General features: G+C 41.4%; 1 protein-coding gene across 1 annotated transcript in view; it reads right to left on the reverse strand.

Annotated features, from left to right (window-relative positions):
* Positions 1-19,772, reverse strand: part of SDC2 (syndecan 2) — a 64,008-nt gene that overhangs the window by 11,483 nt on the left and 32,753 nt on the right. Inside the window, exon 2 of the mRNA XM_062604620.1 lies at positions 152-263. Coding sequence (XP_062460604.1) covers positions 152-263 — 112 coding nt within the window. The remainder of the gene's footprint in view (positions 1-151; positions 264-19,772) is intronic.

Below are 19,772 nucleotides of genomic sequence, written 5' to 3' on the forward strand. Positions count from 1 at the left end.
AGGATGTTCAGTGCTCTGTAAATAAAGAGCCAAGCGCTCATGACACTCACTGAAGTATTAACTCCAGCTTATAAAGGAAAACTACACAGCTTTTCTTCAATTGCATTACCTCTTACACCTTTAAAAATCAAATTGTGACATGTTGTCTCACCTGAACCTGACCCAGAAGAGTAATCATCATCATCAATTGGATAGACGCCTGATGCTTCTTCAACAGAGCTGTTGTCAAGGTACAAGTCTTTATCAGAGGTCAAATCTGTTCTCTGGAAAACAGATAAGAGAGAATGGTTAAAAAGATAACAGTTCTCCAATGCAGCAGTCTCTTAATCTTTACTCCTGTTTCAGAAGCTGATGATGGCACACTGAACAGTTTATAATTTCAGTTTATGCAACACATTCATCTAAGGTGTTAAAGAAATTCATAAAACTTGCAGCATAAAAAAATTTCCAAGGCTGCACAACGAAAACTAGGAAACCACCCAATCTTTAGGAAGCAAGCCCCCTTCAAATCACACTTCATTTCATTAAATGCATGAATGAATAAACAGGATTTGCAATATATTCTGCAGAGCTTCTGTAACAAGAAAGAAGCAAATCCTGGAAGTGAGGCCCTCTGTCAGGATCTCAAATATAACATATATAGGCTGTCACATGCAGACTGTCATTTGATCTCAAATGGGAAGCAACAAGAGCACATATCAAGACTCATATCACAGGTATATCGACCTCAATGCATCTCTCCTAAAATTTAGCTATAGCTTCAAGAGGCTAAAAAGTTGGGATTTTGTGAATTTCACCACATTTATGTCCCCAAGTATTTCCCCACTAAAGAGAAAGTCTGCTAAAACGAGCTGATAATAGAACAAGGTATCAGTCATCCTTTTAGACTGACAATTCAGGCTTTGAAAGACTAGGCATTCCTTTCTTCCACAGCGGCTTGCACTTGATAGAACATGAACTTCCTTATGGGAGCCGTGTATCTTTGATGACTAGGAAGGTACCGTCTGCTATTACTACTATTACTTTTATGACCATTTCTGTGAAGACCCATTTGCCACAACTTTTGAGAAAAGTACGACAGTTGCAAATGGAGTTTTAAATCAAAAAGCCAAATACGAAAATGGTACAAAGTGCATCTCTTCTGTATCTCGGATAAGCACCCAAACCTGCTGCTCTGAGTACCAAGCATTTCCATCTTACTCTTTACTGTATGGTATTCATTGCCTGGTTTATTCTGCCCAGCATTCACTGTAGCTTTCCTGAAGGGGTACAAGACTGTGAAAGGGGTAACTCCTGAATGCAAAGACTCATATCAGACATTCCAAGGTAATTTTTTTCCCCCAAAGAGCTAAAAAATATTGTCAAAGACATCTGTTACTTATTTTTTTTTTAGGAGCTGTTTGGCAACAGTTTCCTGTTCTAACCTTTTTCATGGCAGAAAACTGCTTTCAGTTTGATCTACAGTGAAAAAATGATTCTACATGGAAAGCAGAAAGGCCATCCTGATTATTAGATTATTTCAGAGTAAAAGACCTTTCCGCTGGGGGTGCCTATAAAACTTCACTGAAAAGCTCTGAACTAAAACAGTGTTACCCTGTTTTTCTTCTACAGAGGAAAAAGAAAAACAACATGACACTTGGTCAAAGTCTACTCCTGCTATGGCAGCTTTTACCTGTGGGATATGTGGGAGAAGAAAAGCCCCGTTTTTAAAACAGATTTACAAAAGGTCTACTCTCATCTGCTGCTGCTAGTTCACACGGTCTGCCTAGAACTGGCTGCAGTCCAAAGCAGAAATTCAAGACACTGTCTGGTCACCATCAAATGACTTAATTCCTTTAAAATATGTTTCCAAAGGAAGGCCTGAAGTACCTCGGTAGGTGTATAGGTGGTATTGTAATTAAGAAACAGCTGAGACTGTTTCCGTGTAGGAAAACAACTCCCTGTCACGGGACAAATATCCTGCTGTTGACGAGGCTGCCACAATGGACCAAGACACTTCACCCCATTTTACTTTCAGCTACAATTGTGGTACAAAATAGCCCACTCTCCAATACCAGTCAGGAAAAAACAAAACATATTTAAAGGAAAACCCAGGTGGCTGACCATGAGTACAGAAAAGGCATACACTATTCAAAAGCAGTAAATGATAACCAACACCAAGCTGGGAAAAAAATTGAAGACCTACCTGGAGAAATTTCCTAACAATGGAAATAGCCAATAGCATTTGGCAACAGCTGAGAAACTGCCTGAGTTTGCAAATGTTAGTAACTGAAAACTAGTCTGCATGAAAAGAGAAGCATCACACTTCCATGCCCAGAATTTTTAGTGTGCAATAAAGATATGAACTTACAAATCTATTTATTCCTTAGGCCATTTCCTACTTCTGTCTATATCAGAAGCAAACTTAGTGGAATTCAAAAAACAAAAAAAAAATCCAAAACATCCTCCTGCAAAACCCCTGTTTTCTTGCTGTTTCCAGCCTCACAGGACTTAGAGAAGACGGAAATGATCACTGACAGTTCTTCTAAAGATTCAGTTTTTGTAAGACAGCTGAGCAGCTAGCCCAGCCCAGCCCAAGCTGCAAGTGCCTGGTCAGCCAGGCTCCCCACCATCATATTCACTCCCTTTCTTTCAATGAATTATGGCTTTTCAGCTGCCAAAAAGCTTTCATTTCTAGCTATGCTGAGATATTTTCAAGATTTAAACCAGCTGAAAACAGAGAAACGGAAGGAAAGTCGGTGTAGTTTTCAGCAGCAGTTGTATTTTTTTGTATTTGAGCATCCACTATATTTTGTTTGGGGGATGCAAAAGATACAATATGAAACACTATTTAATATGTAGTATTGTGGGTGGTCTTCTCTTTCTCCATCAGAATGAGAAAACTATTCCCCCCAGTCTTACAGAATCAGTACAATATTTACTATAGGGAGTAATATACAGTACAGTGAACTCCAAACGCATTCAGATCAAACACCACACTTCATCTGAGGAAGATGTTCTGCAGCTTCTCTGGCCAGAGCCCCTTTCTTCAGCCCATTTCTAGTGCAAATGATTCTCATCTAGTGAAACTTGGGCAGGAAATGAGCACCCTCTCAAACAAAAGGCACAAAGAAGCATACTCTAGCTTAAAAATCTGCAAGCATTGACTAGATAAATGCATTGCACTATCCCCAAAAAGACCCTCTTTGCAAGCTGGCTAGCTGACATGGGGTAGGGGCACCTCCTCCTACGCCCACAGCCTGCACTTCTTTTCCCAGCTGCTCAAAAGCATGTAAACTGCCTTAGGCCACTTGGAATGAAAGTTGTCTTAAGGTTTAGAATAAGATCAAAAGCCCAACAGTTAACACAAAATAATTCTGTGAAGATTAAGCTTAGATTGTTAATAAAAATAAAAGAATGCTTCATTCATGGTCCTTCTGTATCAAGCGCTGAAGCCATGTTTTGCAATTTTATGCTATGCAAAAATTAATTTGATTTAACATTTGCTCTAGAAATGTTTTCTTGCTTGTCATCTGGGAATCCACGGGGGCCTACGGAGTACTTCCAGGGTGGAAAAACAAGTCTGTTGTCAGTACTCTTGGACAGAGAAAGGTCTGTACCAGCACTTCAGTATGCTCAGGAGGAAAAGTAAAAACGTTTGCAAATTACAATTCTATAAATTTATTTTTACTTATCATGAAGGCCAAATATTTCAGAGGCCATTTGATATGGCTAACAATTGAAATGAGAGCCCTTATGACACTTTTCTGTAACAGCCTTATTTTCAGATCTATTAAAACGGCAGGAACACCAGGAAAGGATGTCTGTTATCAGTCCTTTAATCTGACCCTGAAGCCGCAAAAACTGCTCATTACCTCTTGTCAGAGATTGCATTCTTGTCCATCATCGTTATCCCACTTACATTTTATTCCAAGAATATAATGCTGCAAAATCCCGTGACCTAAATACTTCACATGCTACATGCCAATGATCACTGATTCCTGTCTGGTTATTGACTACACTGGCATAAATCTAAACCTTATGGGTGCAGTGTAGATTAGTACCCATCAAGGACTAGATAAAAGATATTCCCATATCAATAATATGTTGAATTTGAAGTCTCAAACTCTTTTTTTTTTTAATGAAGCTTACATTTCAAATGATTTTTAATTTAATAAATTTAGATCATCCAGGACATTATAAAAAAAATCCCAAACGCCTCATCCTGACACTAAATGAGAGTAAACAAAACAAAAAAGCCTTTTCTGACTCTTCATCTCATCAAAAAAGTACAAAGTGCTCTGTCATAGCCATTCCCTTTTCCAGTGCTGCCAATACAGTCATTCCTTTCAGTGTGTGGGGATAATTTAGGAGTAAGACGCTAAAGACTTTTATGCCATATAGATGAAGCCAAGAAAGCTGGTGGGAGGAGCAGTGAAGAAGTAATGCCTACCACGGCTGTTGTGGTTGTTGGAAACTCAGATGGAAGAGCGATGAGTAACTGCTGTATGGAAGGAAGTATTTTATTACTTACAGATGCACGCAAATTTCTCTTCTCTGCCTTTTTAGGTATATGTATGGGACAGAGAATTTGAGGTTTGCAGCCTCGTTATTAATGGTACATTGCTTCCCTTTTTCCCCCAGATGGAAGTCCTTCAGATGCAACCCACTCAGTATGCGCAGAAACAGAGACTAGTATTTTAAAAGTGATGTTATATCACAGATACCTAAGCCAGAAGGCTCTGAAAATTTTTAAGCATTACAGCTGTTGATTAGGTAGAGATCTTGTATGTAAGAAGGAGAAAGGAAACAGATTTTCCTCATCTATTAACATATAATAACTATATAATATAGTGCTGCTCTATACATGCTTGTATAAAAGAATGCTCAGCTGGTGAGTCTGAGTTCACTGAAGTGATGTATTCTTCATATACACTACTTTTTTTCTGAAAGCTAATTACCTGAATGCATTCATTTAAAGCCCGAGGGCTATTGCAGAGACTCCCATTGAAGACTGAAAAAAAGGCACTTGTGTGAAGGAGAAGCTGTATTTCCCTCTAGGCTTCCTGCTAAAGGAACTATGATCTGCCATCCAACAGTAGTTAGCCCTAACAGGCCTCAGCATTGCCAACCTTGAAGCAGGCAGGTGTCTTCCTATCATTGTCTGCCATTTCTTTGCTTTCCCTGATCACAGCAGAAAAGCTGTTTCATCAACTGGGACTGTCCCATTATGAGTTCATTAACCTTGTCCAGGAAATTCTACAGTGCAAAACCTGAGAATCAGTTTTCCATCTCAAAGCACTAGGTTTTCACAAAGAAACATGCTGACCAGAAGAGCATTCATCTTCCATTTCTCATGGTGTTATTGATTCTCAGAGATGAGCTTTACCTGGCTCTGACAGTGCTCATCAACCTCCTTCAGCCCGCACGCTCCTATGCTGCCCACATGTACCCTGTTACAAACATGTAATTTTGAACAAGGATTTTATGTTACAAGGCATGTTTACCACTAATTGTCTTAATACAGATATCTGTCTTTCCTTTCACTGATATGTCCTACAGCTGGGCACCGAAGAAAAGAAGAGATGTAGTCCCCATTATTTCTATTCAAAGTGGTGGCTGCTTTTAAGGACTCAAAGGCCAAACTCTTCTGAGCAAACCCCACCTCGGTGCACTGTGCCAAGTGTGGTGGGGCCTTTAGCAGATGGCAGGGGGAGGCATGGTGGTGGGCAGTTGCAGGAATTTTTGAGAAACAAGCCACTAGGAATTAGTGATGTAATTTAAACACAACACACAAAGGGTTCCCCATTTTCTTCCTGGAGAAACTGTACTGCCTGCACAACGGTGATGTGAGTGGAGTGAGTACTGGCTGCCCTACACCGCAGTCTGTGTAACTGATCTCAGCAAAAAATATTCTTTCCATAACAACAGGCCCCAGATTGAATTTTCCAAGTTTGAGAGCAAAGGTTTCGTACAGAAGCCAACATCTGCATTGCTCATTTCCTCTGAATCATTCTGACATGGTTACCATCTCTCAGTTTTACCTTGGAACTGCTCAAAACCCTCCAAGCACTCTCCAAGGCTGCTGCCTTTCCGTGCCTAGTTCTCCTGCTCATCCACGTACCCAACGTGAAAATCAGCCTTGTGATGGCAACTGCCTGGACTGGATTTGAAAAAGCCACTGTCTCCCTCACTGCTGGCTTTGGCCAGTTAAATAACAAGCTTTGATTGCAGTGACTCATTCTGGAGAGCTCATTTCCAAAGGTATTATTAGAATCTTAAAGGACATTTGTTGCACTTCATAAATTGACTTTGCACAGGTGTACCTACTAGTGTCGTAAGTTGGGTGTTTGTCCATAGGGATGGCACTGGTGCTGGCAGCACTGCAGCAGGCTGAGACCCTGTCTGGTACAGCACAGAGCAGCTACCATGGCTGGAGCACATGCCAGAAAGATTATTCACGCTCCTTGTACCTTATGTAGAACTTCCTGATGCCACACAAAACTATAGCTTTAGGCCTCCAATCTCTAATGACAGACAAAGAAAGGGTTTGACCGCTCGTGGCTGCTGAGGAAAGGCAGAGAGCCCAAAATAAACACAAGTACTGCAAACTGCTTCTACTACTGCTTGTGTTCAACAATAAAGGAGTCTACCAAAAGAGCTGATTTACAGAGATTGCCTCACGTCAGAGCCAAGAGTCAAAATATGCTGGCTTTTAAGATGCGCACAGTCTGTTATGCCAGACTAATTACCAAAACAGAGACGTGTTTGACAAGAACGGCATTAATAAAACAACTCCTGCCCATGTCAGGCATTTCAGCTGCCTATGTCAGAGCTTGCACTAAAGAAAATACACTGCATACATGGTGCTCACAGGAAAATACTCCAAGGCAAAAAGTCCCTGGGGTAAGGAGACACCAACAAGCCACCACTACATCAGTTACTGTTCACTTGCAGCCATGCATCAAAGAAATCACAGTGCTGCAGTTGATAGATTTGTGTTCATACTCTTCACAAAGTCATAGAAACTCGTATGCCTGTTTTCTAACAGTCATTTGTGCCTTTAGTAATATTCCCTTATGTGTAATTACATGCAGTATGGTACCTTATGTGATAATAGAACTTAAAACTGCAACAGGAGAACTTGTTCAAGCTTAATTGAAAATGTTTTTCTTCCCATTATAAAGGGTCACAGATCTGTGCAGTGGATCTTTGGCCTGCTCACAGCTTTGGAGCTGAAGCTTGTCCTGCCTTGAGGAGAAAGATAAACACTCTCTTAAGTTCTGACCTGTTTGAGGAAAATTCCAGTGGAAAAGGAATCTCCTTCTCTGGAGAAGAGAAGGCTGCGTGGAGGCCTCATAGCAGCCTTCCAGTATCTGAAGGGGGCCGGTAAGGATGCTGGAGAGGGACTCTTCATCAGGGACTGTAGTGATAGGACAAGGGGTAATGGGTTAAAACTTAAACAGCGGAAGTTTAGATTGGATATAAGGAGGAAGTTCATTACTGTAAGGGTGGTGAGGCACTGGAATGGGTTGCCCAAGGAAGCTGTGAATGCTCCACCCCTGCAGTGTCCAAGGCCAGGTTGGACAGAGCCTTGGTTTAGTGTGAGATGTCCCTGCCCATGGCAGAGAGTTGGAACTTGATGATCTTAAGGTCCTCTCCAGCCCTAACTATTCTATGATTCTATGAAAAACCTTTTACCTTTCCACTTCTTTTCACAGAGTCCGATTTCCCATTGTGCATCATTTATCTACTAGATGCACATAGAGACTAAACTTTAGTCTGTTAATATAATGCCTTATCCAGAAACTGTGTTGCCCAGGGTAGGACAGGTATGTATGAAGGTGCAGAAGAGAGGAGAGGTAGCACATTGGCAAGAACAGGCAGAGCTTTCTATCCTTACATGAATATCAACAGTATGATTTGTGATGAAGGACAGATCAAACAACTTGCTCCATGCTCTCCAGCTACAATAGATATTTAGTAAGTGAACAAAAAGAGATCCTCATCAGTTACACAACAGCCCTCCCCAGGCTACCTAATTAGGCTCAAGCTCATGTGAAGTAGTATTAAAGGACTGCTAGCTGAGCGAGACCATAGTTGGGTCTGCCCCTTCACAAGATGCCTTCATCGTCTACCCCGCAGAAGATGCCTACATCTTCATTCAGGTATGTGCAATTTTCTGGAAAAAACAAACATTTACAACTCTGTGGATCTCTGCCACTGCTACATCCCAAAGAAGAGCAGTTCTCCACGTAGACAGAGTCTCCTCAGAAGATGCTCCACAGCCTCATCCCACAACTCAGCAAGTGAAAGCTACCTGGATCACAGGATAGGAAACTGCAGTATTTTATTTTGTTTCTCCAGCAATGAAAGTTTCCTGTGGTTCTACAGCAGTTCATGCTGAAAGCCCATGCTTGAGAGAGGACCAAATGGTCAAATCACCTACACAGAGGCTACAGGTTAGGACCAAGGGACCTTCCTACCTCAGTGACCACATAAACTTACTACAACATAAAAACAGTTACTTTGGACTGATAGACGAGGAGGGCAAATCTGATACACCAACCCAAGCAAACAGTAAATGCCGTTTACATGAACCCCCTTGATTTAATATCATATCACATTCCCTGACACTCTACCAACAGGTCTTTCCTTGTACATGAAACCTAGAACTGAATGCTGCAGTTTAGTTGTCTCTTTTACCTTGAAAATCTCAGGACTGCTAAACAGTCAAGGTGCAGTTCTTGTTTCCCACATAAAAGCAGAAGTTTAATACCAGAGTTTCTCTGGGAATCCCAAAATTAAAAGATTCAAAGCCCTTTCAGCCCTCACACCAAGCTATCAATCTGTGCAAAGAACAGTTTATTCCTCAACTCTGCCTTTGACGTAGGCACTATACAACAGGGAAACTATTTTAGAAGGTCTGCAGCTGAATCAGCTTCCAAAGAACTACTCCAGACTGAAATATTAAAGGGCAGTGCACAGGCAAAACAGCATTGGAAGCCAGCAGCCAGCAATGTGCATCACGGATTGATTTCTCTCAATTAGCATAGCAATTTTCTGCATGTTTTCCAAAAAAGTACCCATCAGTTTTGCCAAAAATAGGATCAAAACCACCATGCAAATCATTGTCACAGCTCAAAATGCTAATAATTTTTTTTAAGGACACATCAGCCCATGTGCAGACAGGTTAAATTTAAGGCACAGCGTGACCAAGAAGCTAAATACACTCCTTTGAAAATACTAAATGAAGAGGTTAGCCTGTCTTTGAATCACCAGTCACAAGTGTGACAGCAATGGAGGAAGCAGGTAGCTTTTGGTTTAGAGGTCATAACTACATGTACCTGCCCTAGTCAGTGATTTTAAATCTAACGTGCACTTGCTCTTCCCCTCTCCTTTCATGCTTACCGATCCTTTTTTGCTAATCAATCAGAAGAACTAACACTTATATTTTCCTCCTTCCTCTTGAGAATGTGGATGAATGATTAAAGCTGCCAGGGTAACCTCTTTGGCATGCATGCCAATAACTCCCCACCTAATAGCCTTTCCTCTGCCTTGCTGCCCTGGCCCACTGGTGATTATTGCAATCCCTTGAAGTGGTCAAATTGCAGGGCAGCCCCCATGGAAACCTATTTGGAGCTGTTCAAGCTCATACCAAAGAATGATGTTTTTAATACAGATTGTTCTTTTTAAAGCCCTACAAAAGCAGCTGTAATCAGTCGTAGTGGGAGCACTGCAAACCTCCACCAGTTTCAAAAGCCCCGTATTGATTCCTTTCCAGCCCATGGATTTCAACAAAATAACCCCATGTGAGGAACCCAGAATCAACTAATGTGAAATCATTGAAAGTAAGATATTTTGCCATTAGTAGCAAGAACTGGCAATAAACTTGCTCAATCAATTACATTCATTTTCCATAAGGAGGGAAATTACAAATAAAACAACTATATTATTAAAGTTACATTATGCATCAATTAAATATTACTAACAAAGGTTGTGTAGGGCAACTGATGTTTATCAAAGACGAGCAGGAATCAGCTTCACAGCTTAAGGAGTGAGATTTCCAATTTTTGAATGCATAATCTATTACTCAGTAGGGATTCATTCATCAAGGTCTACAGATCTCCCAATGGACACTTCTGCTTGCCACCTGCATCCAGCAGGATTTTGGTGACATCCTACCAAAGCTCCCCACAGGTGGAAAACCAGCCACTGGTGGATCTAAAATCTGATATTTCTAAAATTGTGTGCCATCATAGCAATTACGTGAAGTAACTTCCCTCCCTCCCAACAAACACGTGCAACCTATTTCAGAAGATGGTCATAAACTGCTCTAAATGAAGAGGAATCCTAGATCCTCTAGAACTGAGATGACTGTTGGTGGTAACACATTCATATCCCAGGTTTGCTAGATTCTTATTTAAGGAAAGTAGAGCTCAAATAAGATTTAAGCATGCTTAAATGAAACACACCTTTGTACCAGGACTCTAGTTTCATTACAACACAATATGCAGGCTGTGCACTCAACATGAGAGGAAAGAATCACCTTGTGAACAAATACCTTAAAAAAAAACAAGAAACAAACAAAAAGCCCCAAATCATCAAAACTTGGTTAAATTAGGTCAGAGGCCATAATCTCCATGGCCAAAAAGATAAATGGTATCATTCTTTCCACTGGTATAGTCTTCTCAGACAGAGACAGTAAACACAGAAAGCACTGAGAGACCAGGTACATCCTTCTGAGATACCTCTTCATATTCCAGATCCCCAAATGGTAAGACAACAAAGATGACTTTACTGCTGTTTCCAGGTGCCAACTCCTACTCACTTCACTGGTCTACAAGATTAAGTTGTTGGATTCTGCAGTCTGATCCCATCTTACTTAACTGAATTTTTGCTACAAAGGCTTGGTGTTCATATGCTCTTTGGTGCATAAAAAGATAAGAAATGAGTTTACTTCAGACAGGATAAAACATCACTCTAATAACTTCTACTATAACAGCAGTTGAGTGAAATCAGGGATACAGGGCTGCATGGCTTCAGAAGCAGTCTTCTGTCTGGTAGGCTGCCCTTCAGGCATGACTCCCCTCCTTCACCAGGGAGAATGAACTGGTGCATCACCAGCAGAAGGCTGCCTGACTCCCCAGCCAAAGATGACAGGTTGGGCTGGGGGAGCCCAGCCAACTTCCTAGCCAGGTGGGGCCAAGGCAAAAAGGAAAGATTTTCCCTCCTGCCCTCTCTCTGCTTTTGACGCTCCTGGTGGCTCCCTGGGGCTTGTAGTGCAGCACTGGACTGGGCAAGGGAAGCAAGGGGGACAATTTCTTCTGAAGACAAATACAGTCCAGTGTTACATTTGGAACTTAAATGGGCATACTGAGCAGAACCACTAAAAGAGAATTTGGACTATAGTGTTAGGAATTTTTTCCCGGATGGTTTTGCAGCTGGTTGACCCCATATCAACAGCACAGCAAGAGAAAACAAGACAGAGCCTCAGTGAGGCAGTCTGCTGTGAGCCTCCATACCTGCCGTAAGACTCTTCTGCACACCATCACATGTATTCATATTCAGAAGAACCATCTGTTTGCTCTTAAAAAACCCCACAAACATACACAGAAAACATCAAGCTGAAACTATATAGTATAAAGTACACTAAAATAATAGTCCTTGGGCAGTGGAAAGACTGATATCAGATGTCCTGCAGAGGTTCCCTTTCCCACCACAATCCCAGCTCCTGATCCTTTCCCCTGGGCTACTCCTTCCCTATAACTGTGCATGTGGATGTGGCAGAACATGGATCAAACAACTCTGAAGATGAATGTATAGGAATTCCTCAAAATAAAAGTTTCAACTGAAATTACATAAGGGACCACTTTCGAATGGCATGTTACAATTCTTCAGTTTAAGGCATGGTCAAGAAAGCTGCTCTTTTAACTGAAGGATTAGTGAACTGCTAACATTATCTCTCACTTTCATGAGTGGCTACCATTAACGAAAACTGGCTGAAATAAGCTTCACATTGATTACCTTCAGCTGATGTTTTAAAAATAATGCTACATAAAACTGGAACCAAAAGAATTACATTCATAACAAAGGTAGGGATGAATTACACTGTAGTTCATAAATTAGCTTCCCTTGATTTAAAGGAAAGCAAGCCAAGTAAGTTGCTTGACAGCATTTTTAACAGTGATAGATCTGACTGAAGAATAAAATACAACAAAGACTCTAAATAGCATTAAATATCTGTTAATAAAGAACAATACTTTCTTTCTAACGTTCATAATTTAAATCAGAGTTCTGCTGAAGGGAACAAAGACTTCAGTATTTCTATAGCCAAACTCCAAATCTTCATAAAACTGTCCCAGCACCATCAATACAAGGTTAGCAGCACTCTGCAATCTTTACAGCCTTACCAACGGTCTAAAGCTTTTAAAAATCCATATGCCTACAAAACATCCTGGAGCTGCTACACATTGAGGATTTCACAGCATTATTGACCTGGGCAGCCTCTTTATCCTCAGTAAGTTATTTTAAGCAACTTTCTCCCAGCAAGCACGTCTCTTTGTTAGGCTTTGTCAGTATTATTGCTAAAGCACTGCTTACAATACAGCACAAAGCAAGGAGGTACTAAGCAGAAACTGGAAAGGGGTCTGTCAAGTTCCCTTTTTATTTCCTTATTTTCTCCACTTCTCTGATATGCTTCTAATATTCTACAGACCACTGCCCTGCTGCCCAGAATCTGGCTACACACCTAAGCCACCTCCTGAGAGGGGGAAATATGAATGCACAGCAGACAAAACAGCCCAAATCCACATATTTTTGAGACCATGCTATTTAATTTGCACACTTTCTTTTGCCTTGTTGTCACTTTTATAGTATGTATATCATAGAGAGATATATACACATATCTCTATGCTATCTTTATGTACATCATAGAGAAAAGCTAGCAAGTGTGTTTACCTACTGAAGAAGAAAACATATCACCTGGCTTGGGAGGCAAGGAAGGGGAGAGAAAAAGGCAAATTTCTCACGCTTTAAACTCAAACCCCAAACACTCTGCTTTATTCTTATACCCCTTATCAGATAAAAGTCCCCATCTTGAGGACCATATTTCTGTGGCATGGTAGAAAAAGCAAATCTCAATTTGCCACATACCAGCAAACATCAAAAGCAATCTCATGGTCTTCTGCAGGCTTATGCTTGGAGGTATCAACTGAGAAGGCCAGTGCTAGCACAGCAGTCTTCCTTGAATTGTAACTTATGAATAGCCACAGTTGAGCAGCCACATCCATGCTTTTTTTACTCTCCTACTTACCAAAAATATTTATACAGTGATCCTGTTTGGAGAAGCAGCTCTTGCTTGTCGTTTGACTTTGAAGTTTCATTATCTTGAAAGCTTGTGTGGCCAGTGAATAGCTAAGACCTACCCTGTTTTTATCCAAGGCCACACTATAAAATGTACTCAACTGACAGCCCTCATAGGCACAGAGAGATTTAGATTTGATACCAACTTCTGTATCACACTTGACAAACAGGCTCTCACCTGAGAGCCAAGACATACAGAGGAAGCTGTCCAGGAAGAAGAGTAAAAGAAAGAGATTTAAACTGATACAAATTGAGTTTACAAAATCTCTGCTAGTGATATGTTATTTCTGTATGTTGGATCAACTTCCCTATTTCCTTGTTAAACCTGTACCTTGTGGAGTAAATGGGAAGAATGGCTGTTTTCTAAGTTCAGTAAAGTTAGCAGGTATCACAAAAACACCTTTTAAGCAATGCATTACCAAAGCAACTAATTCAGTGCTGGCATCTTTAGGCTACTTAATGTGGTTAAGTGCTGGCAAAAATAGTAGACACAATGGATAGGTAACCTGTTAACCCTAAGTTATTCTCAGATAAAGCAGGAATATATGCCAATTATCTGCACCTTATTTCTGACAGTTCTGCTTCAAAAATACAGCACATAATCTGCTCCATATATAGCCGTCAATCAAATGGAAAAATTCTCTTAGTTTCCATTGCAGATATGTTCGAAGCAATTGCACTTTACAAGGCTATCCCCATATTAATAACAAATGTTTAGTTCAAACCACAGGTTTTTCTCTGCAAGCAATTAGCTCCCATTTCTGTTTGCTCCAGTAAAAGGGTCACTTGGCACTCAGAAAAAGCAAAAAGGAGTTTCATCAGCCTATTACTGATATTGGCTTCTTAATAGACCTGACCTCACCTCCTGAAAAAAAATAATCTGAGGACAAAGAGGGGAGCTGAAAAGGCTCTGCTTAGGGAGACCATAGAGCAAGACATTCAGATTGTCACAGCAAGAAAACACAGAATTAAATGTTTTGGGACATTACTAGTACACTTGCATATGTATGTCTAAGAAAATAGAGCAATCAAGGGCTGTGTTTCAAGTGGCAGCAATGCAATGCAAAGCAACATTTTAACAAATGCATCTGTACACACAGATAGAAGAATGTGCCTCTAATGTGGCATTAGTAGAAATTGTAGAGGAATTTTCTGTCACACAATAATGTTGTACTTTAGTTATTCTCAAATTAGACATTTTGGTTGAGAATAAACCTCTCTTCACAGGGCAGAGCACGAAGTGTGTAAATCAGGTTTTCTGACTTACATGACCATATACATGATTTACATATACATGAGCAAATTAGGTCAAGAACTTGTTAATAAATACAATTCTGTAAATAATACAAATGGAGGCAGCTTTTTATGGCATTCTAAGGAAGACAGCTCTAAGGAGGCAACTGCAGCATGTTACACCATGGTAAGCAGCATCAGTTTTCTCGCTTTGACCACATAGGAGAGATCAGAAAGACATGTTCAAATGCCACTTTCAATAATTGAATGAAGGCAGACCATGACCAGGAAGCAATTGAGAACTGAAAAGGTGAAGATCTTTTCTGCTGAAAACTCAATTCATGTCAGTAGCTGACGCCTCTTCTTAGAAGTCACTGAGAAGTTCATTCGACTTCACAACACAATAAACAAAGACCATTAGGCAGAAGAATGCAACAACTACAGGCATTTTGATAAAGCAGAATCATCAGTTCAGTTCATTTCTTCAAAAAAATAAGTCCATAACTTGACACATCCCACAAAAACTGAAGATACTCATCCAGTGAAATAGATAGCTGCACTTCACTTGTAGAAAAACTGGCTTATCAAGATGAACTGGCACCTCAAGAGTTTGCCGTGCTGGAACTGCTCGCTTCACAGCCTGAGAGAGCATGGTCCCTTATGAAGACCAGGAGCCCTGGCTCAGCTTGTGGCAGGGGCTGTCTTTCCTCCATTAATTACGTGTGCACACACATAGGCCCATGTTGCAGTCCCCCAGGGGAGCCTCTGATGGGCTGAGAAAGCAGATTACTACTGGTTTATGGCACAGATAGAGCACTGTATGCAACTGAAAGGTTTAACAAGCCTCCGTTTCATTCTTTTAAAATCAGTTTGAAGGTGGAAAGAACGAATGGTTATGAAGGACACTGAAAGAAGTGACACAAAACCCCAAAACACAGCAGAGAGCTGTGGGATAACACCTCAGTTTTCAAGTACCAGGGTGAGGGCAGAGTCAGAAGGCTCTGCCAACAGCCCCACCCACCACAAAGCCTGCCAGAAAGCCAGGACTCCTCTTCACTGTCTGTTCAAACACTATGTCCTTCAGGAGCCTGTTCACAACTTCAAAAAGAAAGACCAGGCTACGCTCTGCAAGTCTATATTACTGAAATCTGCTTTGGCAGTCACTCTGTCTTTCTACAGCAGGACATGACGCAGGAGGGAGAGGGAAGGGTCTGTCCCATGCCCCACCAGGAGCCACAGAACCCAAGGAACACTGTCGCTCCTTACAGGCACCAGCTCAGCAGCCACTGGCTTCAGGCAGGCAGCAAATGGTGCCAGGAGCCAAAGGCAACCCTCTTGGTAGACCACAGCCTGCCTGTGACGTTTCCCTCATTCTTTGCTGTCAGGGCTGGTTTGAAGTGGTGCACCATTTGCATTCAGAGTGGAAAACCTTGGTTTGTCATCAGAAAGCTGAGGAAAGCTTTCCCACAAGCTGCCCCTGGGCACGTGCCTGCTGGACATGAACTTGTCCCAGCTTGCTTTCTGCCACCTTTGCAGCAAGTCCAGCCAGCACTGACTACCCGACGTGGCCCAGTTTTTATAGCCATCATTCTGTGAGAGTGGAGGGGGGTTGTGCTGTTCCCCTCTCTGGGCTCAATACAGCCACAATTCAGAGGTAACACAAAATGGAAAGCTTGGCTTTGTAACAGCCAACTGCAGTCCCCCAGTGCTTGCTGAAACAAAGCATAAAAGTGACACTTCCGATGTGACCACAAAGCCTAACTACATATACTTCGTTTCTTTTTAAACCAACACATGAGATTCAAATAAAGGGCTAGGTTAGGATACTTCAAATGACTGCTCCCCTTTATACTACCTTAGGAAATCAACTTAATATCCTATTATTGTTTTATAATAAGGATATATAATGTCCTATATATCCCAGGATATATCATATCCTATCAAGTTTTAATTAGCCACATGATCTGAAAGTTAATGCTCACATTCACCGAAGGAGTCACTAAAAGGAACAAGCTTCTCTCTCACTTCCAAGCCTATTCCACTGGATCACACAGCTGAAGTTTTCCATTTTGCTGAAGAAGGCTGTCATTCGTGACATTACGCAGCGCTGAAGGAGCCAAACAGATTAAATGGACATCTGCCTTTCCAGTCTGCTATAAAAGTGGTTTAATACCAAGCAGTGTTTAAACAGTAAAACTGTCTGCAATTGCTGCTCTATAATCTGTGAGTAATCAATCAATCTCAGTGCTGGGCTTCCATCACTGTTTCTCTGCAAGCAGCTATAAAAATTTCCAGGGCACACACTCCTTGTTTATACCCCAACGCTAAAGAGGAATTAAACACAGATTCAGTCTGCATTCATGGTGATCCTGGCACATGTCAAGTCTCAGGCTTGTATTTTCAAAGCAAAGCACAGAAGCTACTACGAAGCCTCCAGTTATGGCAGCTATTTGCCATGTTACTTCCCCTCTTAATGCATTATTTAATAAATACCCTGAGGGATTGCAAAAGCAAAGTATCCCACCAGACCTGTCATCTTCCCACTTTCTGAAACCTTAGCACATCAGAAGGGAGCACAGGATGCAGCTGTGGTCCTGTGCCACCCATGGAGCTTGGCTGCTTCAGTTTGCAGACATCCTGAGCAACAGCGTCAAGCGCGACATCTTTTTCAGACTTGCTGCTTGATGTTATAATGACTGTGGGATTACAACTATCGTGTTGTGGATTCAAAGGCTTACTTCTTTTAACAGTGTAATCTTTGTTGACATGTTTTGGTTAAGATCTAAGTGTCCCTTGCTCTCAGAGCTACAGAGACCCTGCCAGCAAAAGCTATGCACACCAGCAGCTGACATCCCTGTTCAAGAAAACGAAAGGTGCTTCTGTTTAAGCAGGAGAAGGCCAAGAAAGAGATGTGGGCACTCTGACCAAGGCATGGGATTCAGAGCAATGCCAGAGCTAGACAGGTAGCTCCCAGAGGATTGGTGCACCTTGTGATGAGGTCACACCCAGATTACCCTGCTTCCCCAGATGGATGTCAACAGGCACTTAACACAAGAGATGGCTTCCAGAGTGGATTAATGCTGAACCTTTTCGTGTTCCTTTACCCTGTTGTTGCATAGGCTGTTGCACATTTCTCTCTGACATGGTTTATAAAGCACACAACTAACATCCATCACCTATTTACCCCTTCATCACCTCCACAAAGCCAGAATTTCATGTGGCAGAGCCCCTTACTTTATCTGAAGCGGACAGACAGGTTGTCCCACAAATGCACAAGTCACATCATTCAATTCAGGCATGGCAAAAGTTAAATCAGTTCTCCATAACAGGGATATCACTTGCTGATTTCACACCTCTCAGCTGACAACTAGTTCGAAGGCAGCTCCTGCCCCATGTATTTATGCATCAATAAATTCTGAGTTTGTAGCAAGTGCCCAACATGACAGCTGGTCAAGACAAGGAGCCCAGCAGAAAGACATTGCTCCTTGCAGAGCCAGTGCTCAGCTCTGCTGCTGGCTGCAGCTATCCAGCCTTGATGGCGCCTCCTTCATAGGCTGGAGGTTTCAGCTAGCCTGATGAAAATTGCCACAGTCTAAAAGATCACACCAGCCTTGCATGAAACCTAAAGTATTTTTCCAACATTATCTGCACCTACTCTTACTCTTCCTGTCCCTCTGCCTGGCATAGGGAGGAAAGGATCAAAGCGAGTCCCCAAAGAGTCATATGCACATTCCTTTCTCTCTGTTTAAGTGCAATCAGCATAATCACTGCAAACAGACTTCACTTGTAATTTTGAACCCACTGGCCTCATACTAGATTATCCTTTTCAGGGCTTTAATACAGTGGCACTCTCAGATGAGACTAAGGAGATGGGGAGACAGAAAGTCACTGTGTATTTCAGGCACTTAACTTTAGTTCAATCCAGAGTAGCTAAATTTAGGACCAAAAGGTCCTTCTACAGGTGAATGGAGAGAGGTATACTTCCCCAGAAGGCTGTTCACAGTCTTGATTTTAGGTCTGAATTCAGACTCCTCAGTTAACAGCTGAACAGTCCTTCCAACACGTTAAGCAAGGGAGTCAATCTCTGACTGAAATGGTACCTATAACGTCAGGTTCCAGTAGGTCTGAATGAGTTTTGGCATAAAACAATAGAGAGGCACGCTGCAAAGCCAGCAGATCTTCTACATTTTCCAAGGGAACAATTACTGTGACAACAGCACATTTATGAGACTTGGAAAGAAAACTCAGTATCTCAGTGCTGCCATGAGATGCATTCAAATAAACCCCAAGCCCCATGACTTCAGGCTGCAGACCCATACTTTTGCAGCTGACAGTTCCAGTAAGAGATCTCTGTTTATTTGTAATGTCACAGTATAACCCAACCAAATAAGTGACTCGTGCCTGGACTGAGACAGGGGGTACTCATTTCTCTGGATGCTTTATAAGGAAAGACAAAAAAGTAACCACAGCATAATTCCTAACTGTAGAGTTCTTTCAGTAAGAAGAAGATGTATTTCTTTGGTCATGTACATCAGCAGTTATTTCAGCTCTGAAGTATACAAGCACCCAGACATCACTGTCACACAACTAAATGTACAGACCTAGTTGTATAGAAAATCAATTCTGCTCGCTAATTAACATGGTGCCAAAAAAAATTCTTCCAGGTAAACTTTTTACCTCTTCTTATGCTGCTTATAGTCACTTGATGACTGCATGAAGGTTATATTGTTGCACGCTTGGAGCACTGCAACTCTCCTCCAATTGTTAATTCTACCCTGTACAGTCATTAAACGAATGGTAACATATATCAGACCCTTTCTCAATGCCAACCAGTGTGTACAGTAGAAAGCATAATGCTGAGCTGAGCATAGTGCTTTAGAAATAAGACTTTCCACGTGCCACTTTGAGGAATGGGAAACAAAGGAGTAGCTGCATTGCGATACAGTAACCAAAGTCCACAAGATACATAACTATTCAGACTTGCGCTATCTCGGAAGGATATAATGGTTTATAAAACCTGCAGACTGTGTACTGTACTTTATTTTCTCATGCACAATAAGAATGAAGTGTAATCTATTAAGGCTTAAAATTAAACATCCCATATTTATCGTGCAATGAGACAGAAACCAGACAAACCAGTTCAAAATTCAGTTCTTTTCCATGTAAAAGAGCACTGTATACCTATCAATTACAGA

Source organism: Pezoporus occidentalis, unplaced genomic scaffold (assembly GCF_034315485.1).
Source record: "Pezoporus occidentalis ecotype Australia unplaced genomic scaffold, CSIRO_AGI_Poc_V1 ctg87, whole genome shotgun sequence".
NCBI classification, from domain to species: Eukaryota; Metazoa; Chordata; class Aves; order Psittaciformes; family Psittacidae; genus Pezoporus; species Pezoporus occidentalis.